Source organism: Micropterus dolomieu, linkage group LG01 (genome assembly GCF_021292245.1).
Source record: "Micropterus dolomieu isolate WLL.071019.BEF.003 ecotype Adirondacks linkage group LG01, ASM2129224v1, whole genome shotgun sequence".
Lineage (NCBI taxonomy): Eukaryota > Metazoa > Chordata > Actinopteri > Centrarchiformes > Centrarchidae > Micropterus > Micropterus dolomieu.
This window is the reverse complement of record NC_060150.1, coordinates 1,274,929-1,296,084: the sequence shown is the minus strand read 5'-3', so window position 1 is coordinate 1,296,084 and position 21,156 is coordinate 1,274,929. Positions and strand designations below refer to the sequence as shown.

At 40.3% G+C, this 21,156-nt stretch overlaps 2 protein-coding genes across 2 annotated transcripts; both read right to left on the bottom strand.

Moving 5' to 3' along the window:
- Positions 1 to 341: 341 nt before the first annotated feature.
- On the bottom strand, positions 342 to 17,464 carry LOC123970893. Its single transcript, XM_046049273.1, has 6 exons — positions 17,459 to 17,464; positions 15,025 to 15,096; positions 11,557 to 11,609; positions 7,966 to 8,018; positions 4,346 to 4,672; positions 342 to 2,844 (listed from the first exon to the last, which is right to left on the bottom strand). The coding sequence occupies exons 1-6, from the start codon at positions 17,462 to 17,464 to the stop codon at positions 2,729 to 2,731; spliced, it is 627 nt and encodes a 208-aa protein (XP_045905229.1). The 3' UTR covers positions 342 to 2,728.
- Positions 17,465 to 18,400: 936 nt separating this feature from the next.
- On the bottom strand, positions 18,401 to 21,156 carry LOC123972190 (stonustoxin subunit beta-like). The gene is made up of 3 exons (XM_046051494.1): positions 20,791 to 21,156; positions 19,186 to 19,232; positions 18,401 to 19,024 (listed from the first exon to the last, which is right to left on the bottom strand). The coding sequence occupies exons 1-3, from the start codon at positions 20,988 to 20,990 to the stop codon at positions 18,471 to 18,473; spliced, it is 801 nt and encodes a 266-aa protein (XP_045907450.1). The 5' UTR covers positions 20,991 to 21,156; the 3' UTR covers positions 18,401 to 18,470.

Here is a 21,156-nt window from a genome sequence, read left to right as displayed (position 1 = left end):
ATAGTATTAGTTGAGGTTAAATAGGCATTGCAGTACTAGGTTTAGTGAAAGTAGTAGTACACACAACACAAGTAACAACAACAGTACAAGCAGCAGTATGTACAACAGCAGTAGTAGTGCAAATAACAGTAGTACAGAAAGTAGTAGTACTATAGTTAAAGTAGTAGACGTGTTAGTAGAAGTAGCAGTTACAGTAGTAGTAGTACTAACAGTAGTAGTATCTTCCCTTCTCAGTACAGACTAATAAAGTTTGAGTAATTGAACATCAGAGCAGCTCACCAGCTCCATGATGGGATGAAGTGGCTCCAGCTTGTGGAACAAACTTGTTACTGCAGAAAAACTTTTCTTAAACTTGACCTTTAATTTCAGAATAAAACAAACTTCAGTCTGCAGCTGCAACACGAGGCTGTTTACACACATCAGTCTACAACAGAAATGTTTTGGACCGTCCAATCACAGAAAGACATTTGACATCCTTCATCTTTACATCTTCAGTCGAGATATCAACCTGACAAATATCCTGCAGCTGTAACTAAATGTGGGAAACTTCTTCTTTGTCTTCTGGTGATACACTCAAACAGCACTGAGCAAAATCAGCAACATTAAATAACAATAACATACTATGAGGCTGCTTATCACTAAACTCCACAAAAACCAGATCCTACATTTCCCACAATGCAACAGGGCTCTAAAGCGCACACAGCAGCATGACTGACGCCTCTGATTAGCTTTATATAGCACATGTAACGTTAGCCTCAGCTCAGAAATGTGGTTATAAACAGACACAATCCACTACGAGACAGGAAATAAATTAACTTCTTGTTTTACAGCAAAATTAGACAGAAATGATTTGGACCAAGATGAAATGTGTAGTTTTAAATATGTAACTGCTGCAGTTTCATGTTTCAACATGTTTCAGCAAAAATAGCAAAGCTAAAAATACATTGTTATTACATTAATAAGCAATTTATTAATCCAACACAAATACTACACTGAAGAAATATAGTCTCATGACTTAACAGAAAAAAGCTGCTACTGATGCGAAGTTAGATATTTTACTTTTTCTACAATATTGTAATATAAATAAAAATCCTTCCTGTTAATTGACTGAGATAAATATTTTTCCTACATTTTTATCATCAAAGCTTATTTTAAGTTTTCAAACTAATCTGACATGTTTTCACTTCAAAATGTTTTTCTTTGGTTTGTTTTTTGCAGATTTATAAATAAACGTAAAAAAATATAAATATCATCCAAACAGCTCGTTATTCAAATAACGTTTCCACGTCAGCATCCAAACCAAGTAGCTTCGTTCTTCATTAGAAACTTCACTTGTGTGGAAAATAATAATTAACCAGTAACAGGAGTTCTGCTCTGAAATGAACCATCGCCACAGGAACAGTGTGATGTCAGCAGCTATCCGGCCAATCAGCATCTACATAAACTGCCCAAATACCTGCAGCTTTAAATTAATGTCAATTCCTGTTCTTTAATATAATTTCACTCATTTGCTTCTTTTGTTTTTCAAACATTTCAGATCAGACCAGGTGCTTTGACAGCCACCAAACGTCTTTTACCTTCAGTTGGTTTCAGTTTGTTTTAGAATCAAATTATAATAATAATAAATATATAAATAAACTGTTAAAATGGTGTCCTGGTGGTGCATTCAGGTGCTGAAGTGAACGCCTGACAGCAGAGCTTCATTCAGCTGCGTTCAGGAGCTCCGATGTTTGTAAACAACAGGGAAAATAATAAATCAATTTTGACAAAACAGCCAATGGAAATGATTTTGCTGACTGCAGAGAGTTTAAGCTGCACGACTGCACAGAAACGCAGCGTTCCTCCACATCGAACTCTCATTGGACGATAAGAGAAGTGCAAACAGCTGCATGTTTTGTAACACCACCGAATGATCCTTCAGGAAGTCAAAATACCTGATGACAGAGCAGGAACACGTGAATCTGTGACGGTCAGTTATTAAGTCAGGAGGCTGATCGGTGTACGATCAGTTTAGTTCAGGTACATGAAGCTCAAAGTGATGCAGTATAAAGTCCTACAAACTCCAAAAGGATCCTACAGTCGATTGACTGCAGAGTTGTTGTTTAGACTGCATCCGCTTTAGCTCGGGGTTCCTAATAAACTGATCAGACTTTTTTTTACCACAACCAGATATATTCTCTTTACTTTTACTCCACACAAGGTATCATGATGTTTGGCTTTCTGAAGGATCTGACGTCTTGTGGTTTCATTAAATCTGTCTTTTGTTTCTGACGGGTTTTAAGAGGCTTTAACTCTAAATAAAAATATAATTAGAAGTCGTCGTTCACAGCAGGAAGGCGACAGTAAACTGTGGTAACAGAACAGTGAGAGTGCAGCGACTGAAATGAAAAGAGGAGGAGGTTACTAATGGCTGCAGTGAGGAGAGTCAGCTGGTTATTAACACCGTCCCAGAGGGGGCAGCAGTCAACAGTAGTAGTAACATTAACAACGTTATTAGGTAACATTATAAGATTATTAACTGTAAACTGTATAATATAAGCTCACACTGTCAACAGTTGAACATTAAATGTTGGAACTTTCTAAAGCAGCGCTGAGACTTTAAGTGTGTTTCAGTTATGAAATTAAAGCTAGTTTTTCCTTTTAGAATTGAACTCTTCTTCAGTTTCTTTCCTCAAAGCTGCCAGAACTTTAGCTTTAGTGTAAGCTGCGTTTAAGCTCTAACACCTTCCTAGTGAAAAGAACTTAACAACAAAGACAGAGGAAGTAACAGCAGAACCATGTTCGGTGTTACCGCAGCGCCATCTGATGGTCCAGGAGGAGGAGTCGCTGCTTCAACACGTTTATCTGCAACATGAACACAAACAATGATCCTGAATCTTCACTGCAACTTCGTGAGAATTTGTATTGTGATGCTGAAAGAGTGAAAACATACAGTGGCATCTCATAAAATTACACACACTCATTACCCATAAAGTGAAATATTTCAGGCCTTTTTTTTGTTTTAGTCTTGAAGATTACAGCTTATCTCTCATGGAAATCAAACATCCATTCCTCAAAATATTAGAATAAAGAATTAAATATCAACCTGAGAAGAGCTTTTAATCTTTCAGTCTGGTTCAGCTCCTTGAGCCGTAATCATTACGAGAGATGAACTACAGGCAGTCGAAAAAAGTGCACAATGCACTTTGGATAAATGTTTGGACAGATTGCTTGTGTTTTCTCCCTTGCACAAGTCTTGTTGCACTAGTTGAAACGAGCTTTGTCAGCATCGACTCTGTTGAAGTCAAACCTTCTCTCCGCCATCGTCACTAATGCAGAGCGGGGTCTGTTGTGTACGCTTGTGCTGTAGCGTGAGAGAGAGAGAACAAACCCTGCACTTTGCTTTTATACTTTAATGTTGCAGTAATAGAAACAACATTTAGTTATATTTAACTTATTCAGTTCTACTCCTATAGTGAACTTAAAGACAACCAGCCAGCTAATATTATTCTATGTTTGTTTATTTATTTTAAGTCAAAATTGAACAATGTTATTGCACATTGCAGATTTTGTTTTTCTGGTCATTTGGTTTAAGTGCTGTGAAAAGGCCCTTCTATTGCTGGGGGAAACCCAGACTTTTATAAACTGCATACACATTTTGAAAGATTCCCCGATATTCAACATTTTACAGTTGATTCTATTTTTATTTTAAAATTTTGCAATTTCGTCCGTGTTTTTCGTTTTGTGAAAATCATACAGCCCTACATGTGAAAGATTGGGCTGATGACTCACCTGAGAACCGTGTCCTCAAGACTAAAGAGCTTCTAGTGGGAACAAACTACAGACTAAACACCTGTTCAAAGCCAGTGAGAGGTCAGGACCAGCAGGTGGCAGCATTACAGCAGAGACACTGAGGAACACTGAGGAAACAGAGTGTGACATGATGCAGCCAACAGTAAGGTTATCATTATATTTAATTTCATTAGCTAAACTGTGAAACACAAGAGAATATTTAACAAGTTCAGCTGATGGACCTGCAGATTTCTGAGCTCTTCCAGGACTTCTCATCCATGTTGTTGTTGTTGTTGTTGTTTAAAAAATGAGCCTGAAAGTCAGCGGAAGAAGACTGTGTGATGCGACTGAAAGCTCCAGAACAGCTGCTAAATGGAGGTGAAATTTGTGCCCCATAGATTCAGATTAGATTGTTATGTTATTCAAAGTTCTTCTTTCAAACTCAGCAGAACTCTTTGATGTGCACATCAGGGAGAAACACCTTTGTTTGTGTTCAGTGTCAGTGTCTGCTGCCACCTGCTGGTCTGTCCTGGCACTGTTACAAACCTCTGAAAGCACTGAGGAGTCTACAAACCTGAGACGCTGAGGGAGATATGCAGCTGGAAGTCCACCTTTGGGATGTGGCACTCATACGGGCCGCTGTCCGACTGCTGGACGTTCTTCATGATGATGGAGAAGTTCCCTTTCTTGTAGAACTCCGGGAAACTGGACACTCGACCTTTGAATTTCTGGTTCTGGGTTGAGTTGTCTGGTACATTTTTCATAATGTCCAGTACGCTCAAGTCGTTTTGGTCCCTCCAGAAGACGGTGACAGGGTCTGGTAGAAGGTGGACCTCCCTGTAGATGCAGGGCAGCAGGACAGTGTCGCCGATGAATCCTTCGATTTTACCCTGGCAGGTCACTGAGAGACAACAGAAAAGGATTCTGGTATTTAAAAGACAAACATCAGGCTGACTGAACAACATGACAAACACGTTTTTTCTCTCTCTGTAGGCTTCACGTCAAATCAGCCATGTTGTTGCCTTATTTCATGTCTCCTCGCCAAGACAGACAGTCCTCTTGACTGGGAATCAGCTGCTCCATGTTCCGGTTTATCAAACAGCTTTATAAGCGGAGGTGAAACTGGACTGTGAGACAGCAGCTCCTCATGAAGCTTTGTCAGAACCAACACATAATGGCTACAGATCAGATCTTTACTATCCAGAAACATGTCTGTCAACATTATGACATGTTGAAAAACATCTCAAGGTCGAAAAGCAATAACTGTCACAGATTACAGCATCATGCACTAGAGAAAAATCCAGTAACTCTCTGCCAGGCTTTCTGTTGCTTGTAAACAGGAGATCATTTCAGCTCTCATCCTAATCCGGGGAAAACGGTTCATCATCAGCGTAAAAAATAACACTAAAATTGCAGTAATAAACTTGCCAGGACAGACAGAGGAAACAGAATTAAACCACCGCCGTTATCTGTGTTGTACAGCTGTGTGTCATGTTAAGCAGGATGTGCAATCCCTTTCCGAGGATTGGCTGGCTCGAGACGTGCTTACTTCCTGGTTCCGGACGGTGATCTGATTGGCGCGGCATCTAGCAACCTCCTCCAATCATCTAGCACTTTCTAGATCATCCCCACTTTAAAAAGCTGCCTCCCTGTTGAACTTGACAGTGGTGATTTTGCTCTTGGTCAACTCACCTTGTTTGTATTGTGGTAAATGTGTTAACGTCTGTAGTAGCTTTAGTTCAGTGATTTAAGATCCTAGTGTCCCTGTGTTACCTTACTCTGTGATTTGTAGTAAGGAAAATGGGCAAGCATCTAATTGGGGTTAACTGACACCAACTTGACACCTGTAGTTTCATTTTATGTTAGACACACTAGGTTTAGTGGGTGCTGCTCATTTAGTATTTTGGTAACTGATGACGGCTCAGAGAGAGTTTTGTTTAGTTTGATTTTGAAGTAGCAAGTGGCTATCTCTCATTTTGGAGAGACCTTATTAAGTTATATTTCTTTCTTTGTCATTAATATGTCAGCTGTTTATTGCTGCTGTTCGGCTGGTTGTCTTTTACTATTATTATTATTTTTATTGTTTTTTTTGTTTGTGTTTGTTTGTTGTTGTTTTTCTCCTCCCCAAGCCCCCTCTCTGTTCTCTTGCAGGTTTCGTTGCTTTCTGCAATTGGTGTTTCCCACAGCTTTTCCCTGTTGTCCCCACCCTCCATCCCCCTTCTCTTGCAGGTGTTGTCCTTTCTCTGTGCTGTCTGTTTGTGCCCCCCCATCCCCGTGTCTGCCCCCGTGTCCGCCCCCCTGTCCGGCCCGGTGACAAATCAATACATAATTAAATAAATAATAAAACAGACAAAGGAGTATTTTAATACTCTCTTGTTAAAGTAAAATCTGTCTGGGACAATATGGTATCCAGGTCATTATACTCTATACCAGGCTGCTGGGCAGGACAGGTTTTTAAAAAAAAAAAAAAAAAAAAAATATTTGTTTCTTTGAGTTAAGCAGCATCCAACAGCCCTTTTTCCGTTCTTTTTGTAAACCCTGCAAATAAATAACTTTTTTTTACCAAAAACATTCTGATTCATGTTGCTTCCCTTTTTCCCACGAGCCGGTTGTAACACTTTCAGCTTCTATAATCCATGTTCAGACGCTCTGATGGAGCTCAGGATTTATCAGGACGGCTGCTTTACTTCAGTTTCGCTGTATGAACCTGGACTGTGTGAGAGACCTTTCGGATGTGGAGAAGAACACAGAACAAGAATTCACATCAGATCCTGACCGATCCTGTGGGCACATCAGGAGACTTCAATATTAAGTTAAGCTGCTATGCTTTGTGTGTAGTAGTAGTATACTTTATTGTCCTCGAAAGGAAATTTGTTTTGGACTGCATGGTTGCTGCATGTACATAGAAATATACAATATATGTAAATGGGGAGACGCTTCACTCTATTCACCCACCTAGAAATCCATAATATTAATTTTTATGACCCAGCTCACCCAGTCACACATCACTCATCAGTGTTTCCCAGACACAGGCTCACTGCCCTGCTATATTAACGGCTGCCCAAGTAAATCTGGCGACCCATTGTAGCATTTTGCAGAGAAACAGAGAGAGAGATGTTATTTATTAAGTTATAAGACGCAGACACAGGATATTTTACAAGGACAATATTTTACAAGGTAGAGCAGCAGTGAACGCACCACAGCAGAGTAGGGCTGCACTGGAAAAAACTGACATTGCAATATTTTTGTTTTCTTTAGAAATACTGGGGTGATTTTGTAGGAAAAATGCTTAGAAAAAAACAGCTGAAATATTTCTTTTTAGTCTGAAGACTTTTCTGAGTTCGATTTTCAACTTGTTGTGGACTAACAGAGCTTTGGTTGTTTGATAATCTGATCAATAACAGTACTGTGATTGGTGGTTCACTGCGCATGCAGAGCCTGCTGGTCACTAACAAACAAACTCTGAGTCTCCAAGAACCCTCAAATCAGAGTAAATGATGTTCCATCAGACTTCTCTTGTAGATCAGTCATGGAAAATGAGAACTGTGTGAACTTTCCTTTTGTATCAAGCAGCAAAAAAGTTGAGTTGGTTGTGTTAATTTCACTTGCTTAATGTTGCACGTCCTGCAATGTGACTACTGCGCATGTTCACGCTGTGACGACGACGCTGAAACGACATACTGAGCAGCCGTTCTGCAGACTAACTTGTTGGTTTTGGTTTTCAGAGGCTTCCTCATGAACAAACCTCCTCCTCATGCTGCAGCTCTGCAGCTGAAAACTGACTTCTTTCATTAACTTTATAAAACAGCCTGCTGCTGATGAAGAAACTCGACACAGACAGGAAGAGACGGGGCCGGCCGGCGTGTCTGCAGCAGAGGTGAGAAGAACTGAAGGGAACAAAAATGACTTTTTAATTAAAGGCTGCAGCTCTATTTAGTAGCTGTTTAGTGTGAAACTGTCTATTGTGTAAAGATCTCGAGCTGCATAACTTCTGTCTGCTGATGAAGATCAAGTGATCAAAAGCTGGAGCAGCTACTGAATGGACCCTGATGGGAGATTATGATGTTGACATATTTTCTGGTTTGTGTTGCTGCTGCCTGTCTCATAAAAAAAAACACAAACATTTTCAGTCAAATGAAGCTTTTCTGGTTCAATCAAACCTAAAAACATTTATTAACATTTAGAAAAACTCACCTGTGTTCACTCTGTACAGCAACAACAGCCACAGCAGAAACTCTCCTCCCAACCTGTGGAGACACAAGTTAATAAACGTTAATAAATTGAAAGACGTCTTCACAGCAAACTCACTCAAAACCAGTTGTTCAAAGTCAAAACCACAACTGTCTGCTGCTGCAGGAGTTGCTTCATATACAAGATGTGTATGAAGTGTTGTTGGGCTGAAGCTGAGGAAGGGTTGACTCACAGGAAGTTCTGCAAAACAGGTTTAGCAAATGAAAACTAAAAAAAATCCACGAGTCAACAAGGAAACTAAGTGTAGCTGAAGGACTCCTGCCCCTCCTGCTGCAGGTCAGATTAGTTTCATCACTCAGTAAACTGGACTTTATGCAGAGACCAGGTCCTGATGTTCCACTTCACTGTTTCATAACTCCTCATGTTCAGGAGGTGAGAGGTCACGTCTCCTTCTCTGACCTTCAGCCTCACAGACTCAGCACACATTAACTTAACACTTAATATCTGACCTGCTGTCCTGTTGGCCTTTTATACCTCGTATGGTTGTTGATGTTAAAGTTAAACAGAATATTAATCACAATGTGACTCTGTGGGATTTAGAAGTTATATATTTATTCCTGAGCTTGGTACACTTCCGTTAATTAACCCTAACTAGCTAATTAACTAACCTAAACATGCTAATTAGCAGGTTTGTTCTTTACAGGAAGTTTAAACAACTTAAATCAGCAACTATTTAAAATATATAAATCCCAAAGTCTCTTTTGGGCCTCGGAGTTACATATTTAAGCCGCTTAGGCCTCATTCGGCTCCTTAAAGTCGCCTAACGATACTGAACAATGACGAAGTTTCACTTCCTCACTGGACAGTAAACAAAGCTGGCTAGCTGCTAATGCTAGCTCGCTAGTTAGCCTTCAGTTGTAGTGACAGGAGACTTCCGGCCTTTTCTCTCTCCTGTTAACTGACCTCGTCAAAGCGCTCATGTTGTTCAGAGGTCCGCTACAGGCAGAAACTTGTACACATGTGTATTAAACTGTTTCAGGCCCTGAAGTGAGCTCGACCTCCACCATCTCCTCTTACGTCACCTACGCAGCAGGCCCGACGTCACACGTCACACGCCAGCGTAAAGGCTGTAAAGCTCATTATACTGAATTTATCTGTCGTGACCTTCTCTAATTTACCGATACTTCATTTAATCAAATTGTGCCATCTGGAATTTATTTCTTTTTATATTTCCTCTCGTTTTATTGCTCTGAGCTTTATTTTGAACTGTAATTACAATTTTGACAAACTCCCTGTTAAACTCTCCACATTCAACTCTCTGAAATATAAAAACACAATTTCTCACCACACAGGTGTTTTATTTGGAATAACAAATTACTGTTCTTTTTTTTAAAGCTTACAAAATGAGAATCTGCTGGTGACCCAGCTGTTCAGTAGAGAGGGGCGACTGCTCTCTTAGAGAGTTTTTATCAACAGAGAAAGAATCTGCTGAAGTATTTGACGCCTTCAGTCAGGTGCAGTAATGCTTTTTAGAAATACTGACCTCCACCTACTTCCACGTCCCTCTCCAATCCAGCTGAATCAGTTGGAAACATCTGTTTCTCTCAGCATCCTCCCAATAATAATATTGTGTATTATGTCACTTTAATTTCTAAATCCAACAGCAAAGAAGCTGCGAAAACTAGTTTTAGTTCTTATTATTCATATCTGTGTAATGTTATTTATTCCCATCTATGTAAACCCATGTAAAATGTGTTGCCCTGTTTGCAATAAAGAGTCTACAGCTCCTGCAATCAGATGGAAGCTGGTTTGAAATATCAACAGGCAACATTGTGAAACCAACAAAACTAGAGAAGTTTCCTTCATAATTATACATTTCAATTATCCTGTGAACCAGCTGATCTCAGCGACCTGTGCCGGCCTTTCTGTGTGGAGTTTGCATGTTCTCCCCGTGTCCGCGTGGGTTCCTCCCACCGTCCAGAGACGTGCAGGATAGGTTTATTGGTGTCTCTAAAATTGTCCTTAGGTGTGAGTGTGACTGGTTGTTTGTCTCTGTGTGGCGACCTGTCCAGGGTGGACCCCGCCTTTCGCCCGATGTCAGCTGGGATTGGCTCCAGCAGGATAAGCGGTTGACGATGGATGGATGGACTTTAAGACGCTGACTGGTTCAGAAAAGAGACTTTTTTTAAGACAAGATTGAAACTGATTGTAAAAGATTCATTTTGAACCTCTTTATTTTATATGGAAAATATTACATTCAAAAGTGGAAATGGTCAAAGAAGAAACCACAATTACCACATTTTAAGATAGAAATCACCATATTTAAACTTTATTTGGCCCAATGACTGGTAAAGCAATTAAACAGTTAAAATATGTAAAGATTTTAATGATTTTCTTCTTAAAAGCCTTAGTTGCATTTTACCTCTTTGTTTAGCAACAAGTGTCCTGTTCTGTTATTCTGTTGTTTTATGTACTTTAGATTTGGCTAAAAATAAAGAGATGAATTCAAGATTCAATGAAGAAGAAAAACAGTGTAACCTCACCCTCTTCAGCACTGTTTTATTCACACATTTTTAGCAAAGATTTTGGTCCCCTTTAGATGTTTTGTTTTCTAAAGAACTGCTGATTTTTGTTTTTTTTTCTAGCCTGTTGCACTTTGAGAGCTTTACAAAAGCTGCTTTACTTTTTGCAACTAAATCCACAGTTTCAGTGGTTTCCTCCTGTTCCTCACTTATTTTCAACTTGTTGTGGACTAACAGAGCTTTGGTTGTTTGATAATCTGATCAATAACAGTACTGTGATTGGTGGTTCACTGCGCATGCAGAGCCTGCTGGTCACTAACAAACAAACTCTGAGTCTCCAAGAACCCTCAAATCAGAGTAAATGATGTTCCATCAGACTTCTCTTGTAGATCAGTCATGGAAAATGAGAACTGTGTGAACTTTCCTTTTGTATCAAGCAGCAAAAAAGCTGAGTTGGTTGTGTTAATTTCACTTGCTTAATGTTGCACGTCCTGCAATGTGACTACTGCGCATGTTCACGCTGTGACGACGACGCTGAAACGACATACTGAGCAGCCGTACTGCAGACTCACTTGTTGGTTTTGGTTTTCAGAGGCTTCCTCATGAACAAACCTCCTCCTCATGCTGCAGCTCTGCAGCTGAAAACTGACTTCTTTCATTAACTTTATAAAACAGCCTGCTGCTGATGGAGAAACTCGACACAGACAGGAAGAGACGGGGCCGGCCGGCGTGTCTGCAGCAGAGGTGAGAAAACCAGAACTGAAGGGAACAAAAATGACTTTTTAATTAAAGGCTGCAGCTCTATTTAGTAGCTGTTTAGTGTGAAACTGTCTATTGTGTAAAGATCTCGAGCTGCATAACTTCTGTCTGCTGATGAAGATCAAGTGATCAAAAACTCCGGAGCAGCTACTGAATGGACCCTGATGGGAGATTATGTTGTTGACATATTTTCTGGTTTGTGTTGCTGCTGCCTGTCTCATAAAAAAAAAAAACCACAAACATTTTCAGTCAATTGAAGCTTTTCTGGTTCAATCAAACCTAAAAACATTTATTAACATTAAGAAAAACTCACCTGTGTTCACTCTGTACAGCAACAACAGCCACAGCAGAAACTCTCCTCCCAACCTGTGGAGACACAAGTTAATAAACGTTAATAACATGAAAGACGTCTTCACAGCAAACTCACTCAAAACCACTTGTTCAAAGACAAAACCACAACTGTCTGCTGCTGCAGGAGTTGCTTCATATACAAGATGTGTATGAAGTGTTGTTGGGCTGAAGCTGAGGAAGGGTTGACTCACAGGAAGTTCTGCAAAACAGGTTTTGCAAATGAGAGAACTGAAAGAAAACTAAAAAAATCCACGAGTCAACAAGGAAACTAAGTGTAGCTGAAGGACTCCTGCCCCTCCTGCTGCAGGTCAGATTAGTTTCATCACTCAGTAAACTGGACTTTATGCAGAGACCAGGTCCTGATATTCCACTTCAGTTTCATAACTCCTCATGTTCAGGAGGTGAGAGGTCACGTCTCCTTCTCTGACCTTCAGCCTCACAGACTCAGCACACATTAACACTTAATATCTGACCTGCTGTCCTGTTGGCCTTTTATACCTCGTATGGTTGTTGTATCGTTGACGCCTAACGATACTGAACAATAACAAACTTTCACTTCCTCACTGGACAGTAAACAACAGTGGCTAGCTGCTAATGCTAGCTAGCTAGCCAGCCTTCAGTTATACTGACAGGAGACTTCAGGGCTTTTCTCTCTCCTGTTAACTGACCTCTCAAAGTGTATGGAAGCATATAGGGGACTAAATTAAAATTATCATGCAAACTTGAAAATGTAATCCCACAATAACATTATCATTTTCCACATATTTCAAGTTATTTAGGTAAAGATTTAAATGAAAATGCAATCATTTTCACACACTTGTGTGAGCATTCTAGGACCATATTAAAATGAAAATGGAAACAGCATTTGACATTTCATTTTCAAAGACTTATTCTGCTCTATAGTGGACTATATTCAAATGCAATGAGTGAAACAGCGCCCCCAGTCAATTGCATTTACATGTCCATGTGCTCATGGCTCATTAAGTCAAAATTAAAATTAAAATGCCATTTCCTAACTATGTGACAATGAAAATGAGAACAGCATTTGACATTGCATTTTCATAGATGGACTCTGCTCTATAGTGGACTTTATTCGAATGCAATGAGTGAAATAGCGCCCCCAGTCTATTGCATTGCATTTACAAGCAGCATCCCAAGGGACACAATGAAAATCTGTCAGTCCTCTCATCAAGGTGAGAGAAGACTTCACTTCCTCTGCAGTTGGAAGCCCACTTCAGGTTCTCGTGGATCAGTTGTGTATCTACCATCACACAACACTAGGCTGTAACTTAACAACCAAATGAAATCTAGCAACCGAACAGCTCAAGAATGGATCTATACAGAATTCAAACTTGGAACCTGTAAGTTTTGCCATTTCTATGTAGCTTTTCAGTTTTTTTGAACACTTGCCTGTTGAATTTGGCATTAGCATATTCTGCAGCTAATGTGGCTAACTGTAACGTCAAGCTGTTTCTGTTGTGTATTGTGACATTAAGGCCACATGCCGTCACCTGTATGTGTGTCTATTGCTGCAGTAGCCTATGAGAAGCTTACCTGGTCAATGCATGGCACGTGCAAAAAACATTAACTTGCTTATACCCGAAAGCATCAGTGTCCTGCTGGGCAGTGTCAAGCCCAGGCTAATACAAACCCATTCTCATTCAGAGATATACTTCACATTACTGCAATACTAGTATTAGTGACAATACCGCAGCTCTGTCACAGTTGATGTTACAGGAACAGTCAGTCTGTCTGAGATATCAACTACATAGCTGTAATAGTTTACAAACTTCTCAGAAGTGGATTTAGATGAAATTCCATACGAAAACTTGAAAATATAAAACTTTCTGTTGCTGGCCTCTGTCTGCCGCACACATTGATGATGCTGTGAATAGTGCCGACTCTCTCTGATCAATCAGCAGTCTGTTATGTTTTCACGTCACATTTTAGTATCGCCTCAGCTCGCTTGGATCCTCGACGGGGGTGAGGTGATATGAAAAAAAGTACCTGGAAGCAGGTACAGGTACAACATTTCTACAATGGAACAGGGTCCAAGGTCTGTGTTACAGGGGCACTGGCCCCTGTTGGCTCCCTCCTAAAACCACCACAATAGTGCTGCATGAAGTCAAACGCACCAACGGATTGAGTGTGACAGAAGCTAAACTAAAATTTTTGCCAGAATGATGATTGTTGTTCATAAAATATTCCAACAGACCACAGCTCTGTTCTGTACATTGAACTGCATCTGGGAATTTTACTTTCACTTATTCTGTTATGTAAATCTTATGCTGTTTGTTTGAACTGTTTTGTATGCTTTAAAGTAGTTATCCACTAATGTTTAATAGTGAATCATATTTCACCATTTCATTTTTATTTAAAAGTTTTATGTGAAAAGTAATGTAATGCAGTGAGGTAAAAAGTGAAGTTTCTTCCTCTGAGTACCAGAAATACTCAAGTAAACATACGTACAGTACTAAATGTTACTTTTCAGCGCTGAATTACAAAAGCAGATAGATCCTTCACCAAAGTAAAAATACTGATGTCTTAATAAAGTTCATCCAGAAAATATTAAGAAACTAATTGAAAAGAAATCTCTTTGATTGGATTATTGATCAGATTTAAGTTCAAACTGACATAAAGAAGCAATTCTAGTTTCAAACTCATTTAGAGATGGAGTTACATGTTATATTTAAAAGTAAAAAAATTAAGTGCCTCACATCAACTCTTGAAGATCAACCAACTTTACTTCTGCTCTTACTCCACCTCTTAAGGACTGTTTCGACTCCTTCGTCCCAGGTTTACAGTGAAACTCAGAGTTGTGAGCTGGGAGAAATGATTTCTGCTGTTTCTGGTATAACTAAGATAACAACAGTTCATTTTAACGAGGAAAAGATTTTAAACTTCTTACATTACCTTCAGCTGGAGGTTCAGACGGAGAAAAGTATCTGCGCCACAACACTCAGAGTAGTGAAACTGAACTTTGATTTGAGAGTGTTATTCATTAATCATATCTGTTAAAAAGTTGTGATAAAGATGCTGTTTGATGGCAGCATATAAAGCTAAAATGACATGTTGGTTTGTAGGTACTTTGGGTTCTAGAAAGCATCTTTACTGAGTTTTGAGCAGAAATCTCTTTAACTGAGAGTTGTTACTATGGAAACAGTAAGGTATGGTCATGTAAAAAAAGTTATTATCAAACAAAAGTGAAAAAATCCTTCTATCAAATGTACATGTTTTCTAAACAGGCTAAAATCACTGATTTTACTGCAGTCTGACATTTTGTATTCATACACATATTAAACCACATATCAGACAATAATAAACTGCAGTGTTGTGTGTTTACATTGTTAGGCAAATAGGGAATGTTCCTAGCATGCACCACAGTGAGGCCTTTCTCAATACGAAGTAGACCAAGTCCAGACTCACGTACCTGGGAGGAGTTGTACCATGTTGCAGCGTGGTCAGAGAACAGCCTGCTGCTCAGCGTCAGCAGGACCAGCAGCTGACGTCACACTGTCTCCATCAGTGGAGCTGAGGTGGAGCAGGTGAACAGTTTCAGGTTCCAGGCAATCAAGTCATCACAGAGAACCTGTCATGGATATCACACATGTCCACCTGGTAGACCAGGTCTCAGTTCAGGGACTTTTTGGTAAAATTAGGATACACAAGCTTACTGGAGAGGGTAGCAAGTCCAAACAGAAGCAACCGAGAAGCCAAGAGGTTAACAGAAATGGGGTAGGAAAAGAGTGCAGGCAGACAAGTAAAGGTCCAGGTCCAGGATCAGGATCAGGTTAAATACTGTGGGGGGCAATTGGGGAATGAGAAACAGCTGAGCAGGTGGATAAAGGAGCCAGGTGAGTGGGACAGGTGGGACAATCTGAGGGTATCTGAGGGATGGATGGACAACAGCCAGTCTGCAGCCACCCAGAGCATCACTGGTTCCATCTACAGAATATCAGTGCTCTCAGAGAGGAACGTTTATCTCTTCATGTGTACTTTAACTGAAGTGAGAGCATTTCTACATGTTTCAGGGCAGATGTGATCAAAGTCAGCAGCTGTTCCTCACAAATCACACTTTTTCTTTTCTAACATCAGAAAATAGAAATGTCCTGAATCTAGCGAGTGTGAGGCAACATCAGATGTCTCAGCAGTAAAGCTGAAGGATCAGATCTGATCTGTATCTGGGAGGAGCAGCTGCCTCAGGGATTGATCACATATGGCTTGGCAATCTCACAGTTTTCAATACAAAGAACCAGAACATGTGGTGAAGGTCTGCCGGGCCCTGATGGTAACTGTTCCCACACTTTATTTGTTGGTGCACATTTGGTTCCAAGGGAATGCACTGTAAGTATTAATCTCTTCAAACATTACAGGCTGACGGAGCCAGCAGATTTATTTTCTCTTCAACAACAAGGAGATGTTTCCATGAACTACATTTTCATGTTATTTCTTCAAATGTATGAAGACAAAGGAATAAACAGAAACAGCACCACATTAAAACTTCAGCATGCAGCTGACCACAGCTCACAGTTTGTAGTTGTAATACAACATACTTTTTCAGATGCACAGCGTTCAGAAATAAGGACAGTCAGAGCGGTGGGGGGAAGATGTGTGGCTGGAAACATCTGAGCCCTCAACACTAAGACTGACACTGAGACGAGCACAAGAGTCACATCAGACTGGACAGTGAGAACCACTCAGCTTTTCTGGAGACACCTGAACGCATTATCTGGCACAGTGCCAAGTAAGATCCAGAGATGCCTGAAGACCAAACAAGACTCTTTAGAAAGAAAACATATAGATTACTTCAAGTGACAACATAAAAAACTGAATTCATACGTGATACCATGAGACTTCCTGCTACAACTTGCCTCTCATGAGATTTCAGAGCAACACTTGACTTTGTACATTATTAAAAAGCATGAATGTGTCTTCAAGATTCTATTAAAATAAGAGTTCAGTGTAATTTAAATATAAATACTGACAGCAATTAACCAATCAATCTGCTTTAAAACCTCCTAATAAATGTTCTCTGGATGGAACTTGTGGAAAAGAAACGTCATCTCTTCCAGCGTCAAGAGAAAGCCAGCAGCAGCCTGAGAGCAGATTTCAAGTAAAGGGATTAAATGAAGAATCAATCTTGTTATTAGAATTGTATTGATGAGTGCTGTTACCAACACAACACAAACATTTATCTGGATGGAAGTGGACTCCCAGAGAAACTAGCATGATCACTGCCCTCCAGTGGTCACTGTCAGTAACTGCAGCACTGCCAAAAAACCATGATGTTCACACTGACATTATTCCACATTCACTGTATTTTAGCACTAATGTTCCTCAGGCTGATGAGCACGCTCTATATGTGAACACAGGGATTATTAAAGTGCTAGAAACACTGAGCTGCATTTCCTCCTTCCTGTAAATAGTGAAATGCTTTCACACTAGAAACAAATTAACCTATGGTTCAATTTGACTACCTATTTTCAGACAATGGTTTCACACCTGTAATTTTAGTTAGGATTAAAGTCCAAAAGAAAAAGGATTAAAGTCCAAAAGTCCAGACCAAACCAAGATGAACTGTGACATTTTACTCTGCGCTGCAGAGATAATAGTTACACCATTTAATAACAGACACATTTAACTAGTTTCAATCACATTTTGAACTGACTCACTTAAAAGAGCTCCGAGATACAGACAGAAATGCCAAATATGTTACAACCACGTCCATTCTGTCTAATCTACCTGCGGGAGCTTACTGTAAGCTTTGAACAATGACTGATCTTGCAACATTTGCAAAGAAGCCGTCTTGCGGACACAATTTCTAACATGCATGCCTTACGTTAAGTCCAGCAGGCATCACATACAGTCATCTCTGTGCAGCGCCACATGAAGTCAAACGCACCTATTGATCTTGAAATGATTAGGTTTTTTGCCCTCAGGTGGTCACAGTGAGGAATTACACCTGAAAACATGATGAAAGAATTGCTATGCCAGGACATACACTGTAAAAAATGACTTCAGATAATGTAGTGTTAAAATACAAGAGCGGGACACACACTGTAAAAAATGGTAACAGAGGATGTCCTGTCAAATACAAGCCCAGGACGTAAACTGTAAAAAATTACTATAGAGGATGTACTGTTAAATACAAGACCAGGATATACACTGTAAAACTATTTAAAATGAGCTGTTAAAGTAGAAGAACAAACAGTGCATTGTAAAAATGACTACAGAGGATATACTGTTAAAATACAAGTAGAATTAATACAAAGGATGAACTGTTAAAATAGAAGGCTGGGATTAATAAAGTAAATAATTACTATAGAAAACGGACTGTTAAAATACAAGAACTAATTGAACAAAACTGCGAAGGGAATACACTTATAAATTTGAAGACCAGAGTGCATTATTATATAGTAAAACCAGGAAATACTGTAAAAAATGATTCAGGGTGAAACAGGACATCCGAGCATCAGTGAGGTTCAACACCAATGCTGTGATCAGGTCTGACTCACAGTTTGTTTTCCACTTTATCCGAAAGGCGAGAGATGGGGCCAAAGGTCTGAGCTCTGTGCAGGCCAGCCAAGATCTTCCAAACCAAACTGGGAAAAGCATTTCTTTATGGACAACGGTGTCCACAAACTTTTGACCATATACTTTATATACTATACTTCCAGCTTACTCATGTCAGTGAGACAGACATGGAAGTGGAAGAAGTTTACAATAGAAAAAAAAACAGAAAAGGAAACTTTGAATCAATTCAAAATTTATTGATGAATTTATTACAACCTATAAGATTTCCGTAACAGTGATTCTGTTGAGACTCAACTTACTTGTTCTCTAAGAGTAAGAGACTTACTCCCTAGTAAGTCTCTCCTACACAGAACACAGAGACACCGAGGAACCAGACAACCTGGACCAGAGCCCAAAACCAGGATAAAGAGGTTCGGTGAATGTGGTGTTGAAGGTGTGGAGGTGGATCAGTGTGTCAGAGGAGACTCTGTAGAAGGACAGAGAGCCAGCAGGACAGTCCACATACACTGCTACTCGTTCAGAGATAGAGGAGGAGGAGGAGATGGAGGAAGAGAAGGATGTTGCTCTCTTATTGTGCCAGATACAGTAACCCCTAACGTTAGAGCAGGTCAGACTCCAGGACTGATCATTCCATCCAAACATACAGTCTTTGCTGCCTCCTCTTCTTTTTATTCCTCTATAAGTCACTGATATATTAACCTCTCCTCTCCACTCGACCTCCCAGTAACAGCGACCAGTCAGACCATCTCTACACAGCAGCTGAGGCCAGTCTTCAAACCTGTCTGGATGATCAGGATATGGCTGATCCTCCTCCACACATATCGCCTTCTTGTTGTTGTCAGACAGTTTGAGATTTCTGTGTACTGTGTTTATGTCGAGTGTGAAATCACAGGAATCTGATGGAGAGAACGAGACACAATCCAGCTGCAGTTATTGATCTATCATCCGTTCATTGATTGACACTTTGACAATGACATCAGAGCTTTGACTGAGTGATGTCACAATCTGAAGATGGTTGAATGTGTGCTGCTTTGTTTGAAATGAAAAACACACTTACACTTTCTCAGACCTGGTCTCAACCATCGGACTCCAGCAGGCTCCACCCTGAAAGGAGGAGGGGGGTCAGACAAGCACATCCTCTTTCAGCATCAAACATGGACATTACATTCCTCTCATACACATACGATATCTCACAAAAGTGAGTACACCCCTCACATTTTTGTAAATATTTGATTATATCTTTTTATGTGACAACACTGAAGAAATGACACTTTGACACTTTTGTAGAGATTCCACAAGGTCGATCTCGTTCCATAGTCAGCACCTACAGTAGCTCTTTCCCAGACTCACACGAATCTTGGCTACACACTGGTTCATCCTCAGAGCAGCTCACATTCCTGGCCACTACAACACCATTAGTGATTTGTCTCGTCTCTCATCCAAATTCAGACACTGATCCCCAGAATTGTATCTTCTTCCCATTCCAGTCTTACCGTTTTCAGCTATATCATTCAACCAGCTCCACAGCTGAGAAACCTCTCTACGCTTCACAAGAAGTCATCCTCAACAGCCTCGGCCCAAGCTTCTCTCAGCATACCTAACTGGCTGGAATCGCTTCAAGGCATCAAGCCACCTTTTATCGGTCATTCTCCTCTCAGGCCCTCAAGTTCAACAACAATTTCAGCACATACGCTCTTTCAGTCCAAGTCCGTTCCTCCGCTATAACATGCTAAGCAAGGCTCAAGGAAATTTGAACCCAATCTTAATCTGACTCTTTAATCCATCGTCTATAATCAATGCATTCCACATTTTCATCTGCATTTGGGTTCAATCCCCATTGTCCAGCATAACCCACATTGACACATACGCTGTTTGTAACACCCTCGTTAAAAGCTGCATCCAGTAGCAACATCTGGCCTAAGACTTGGCGTGCATGAATGCTGAAGACTGCAGGACACTGCCTCTGGACTCGAATTCAAACTCAAAAAGTAGGGGGAAGCATGTCACACATCAGGTCATAACTGCTTCTAATTGCCGTTAGCTAGTTTAGGTCGCAGTGGAGCTAACTTTTCTGTCTTTGTACAGGAGCTTAGGACCCCCAGTAGGAGGTTTTCAGGCCAGGCCAGCAGGAAATGAACCAAGTTTAGCAGCCTCCCAGTGAACACAGACTGGGACTGAACACAGCCTCCAATAAAGCAGGTCAGACCCAGGGACTATGAAGACATGGCGGGTTCAGGCGGGGATAGGCGATTGTGACAAGCAGTAGACCACCAAACCAGAGCGGGTGATTGTTGGAAAAGACTAACCACAATGGTTTTGGTGAGGTTTTTTTTGTTTCTGTTGAGTTTGAACAAAGTGTTTTACGATGAGTTAACAAGGTGATTAGTTAAACTTATATATTCTCAAATACATTCTTACATATTGCGCCCTTAACATGCAGAGAGATCTGTCCAAAATGTATTATTTAATTATTACCAACAGGCAATTACGATGCTTGTTCTTAAAGATGTTTTACTTAGAGACCTCCTTTTCCAGTTTTTTTGTTCTGAGGAAAGGCCTACATGTGTTTGTTCAAATAAGCCTTATATCCACCATTAAAAAAAAAATACCTCCTTTATCAGATTGATCAGGTTTTCTGTGGTCGCAGCAGGCCTCTTCATACCTGAGATTGTCCAGTCTCCAGTGTGGACCCTCTAGTCCTGCAGAGAGCATCGTAACCCCTGAGTCTTCTAGATGATTGTAGCTCAGGTCCAGCTCTCTCAGATGGGAGGGGTTGGAGCTCAGAGCTGAGGCCAGAGAAGCACAGCCTTCCTCTGTGATCAGACAGCCTGACAGCCTGCAAACACACCAAAGAATGCTCATGGCAGATCATTTGAGGTTCCTGCAGTGTTAGTCAGTTACAGGAGGAAATTATAATAATAATTTGGGGAGTTAACACCACCATGTCACTGTAATCTCCATGTTAAAGTGTATACTGCCATGCTAACAGCTTTGTGAGGCTGTATTAGCTAAATGGTAACATCAGTAT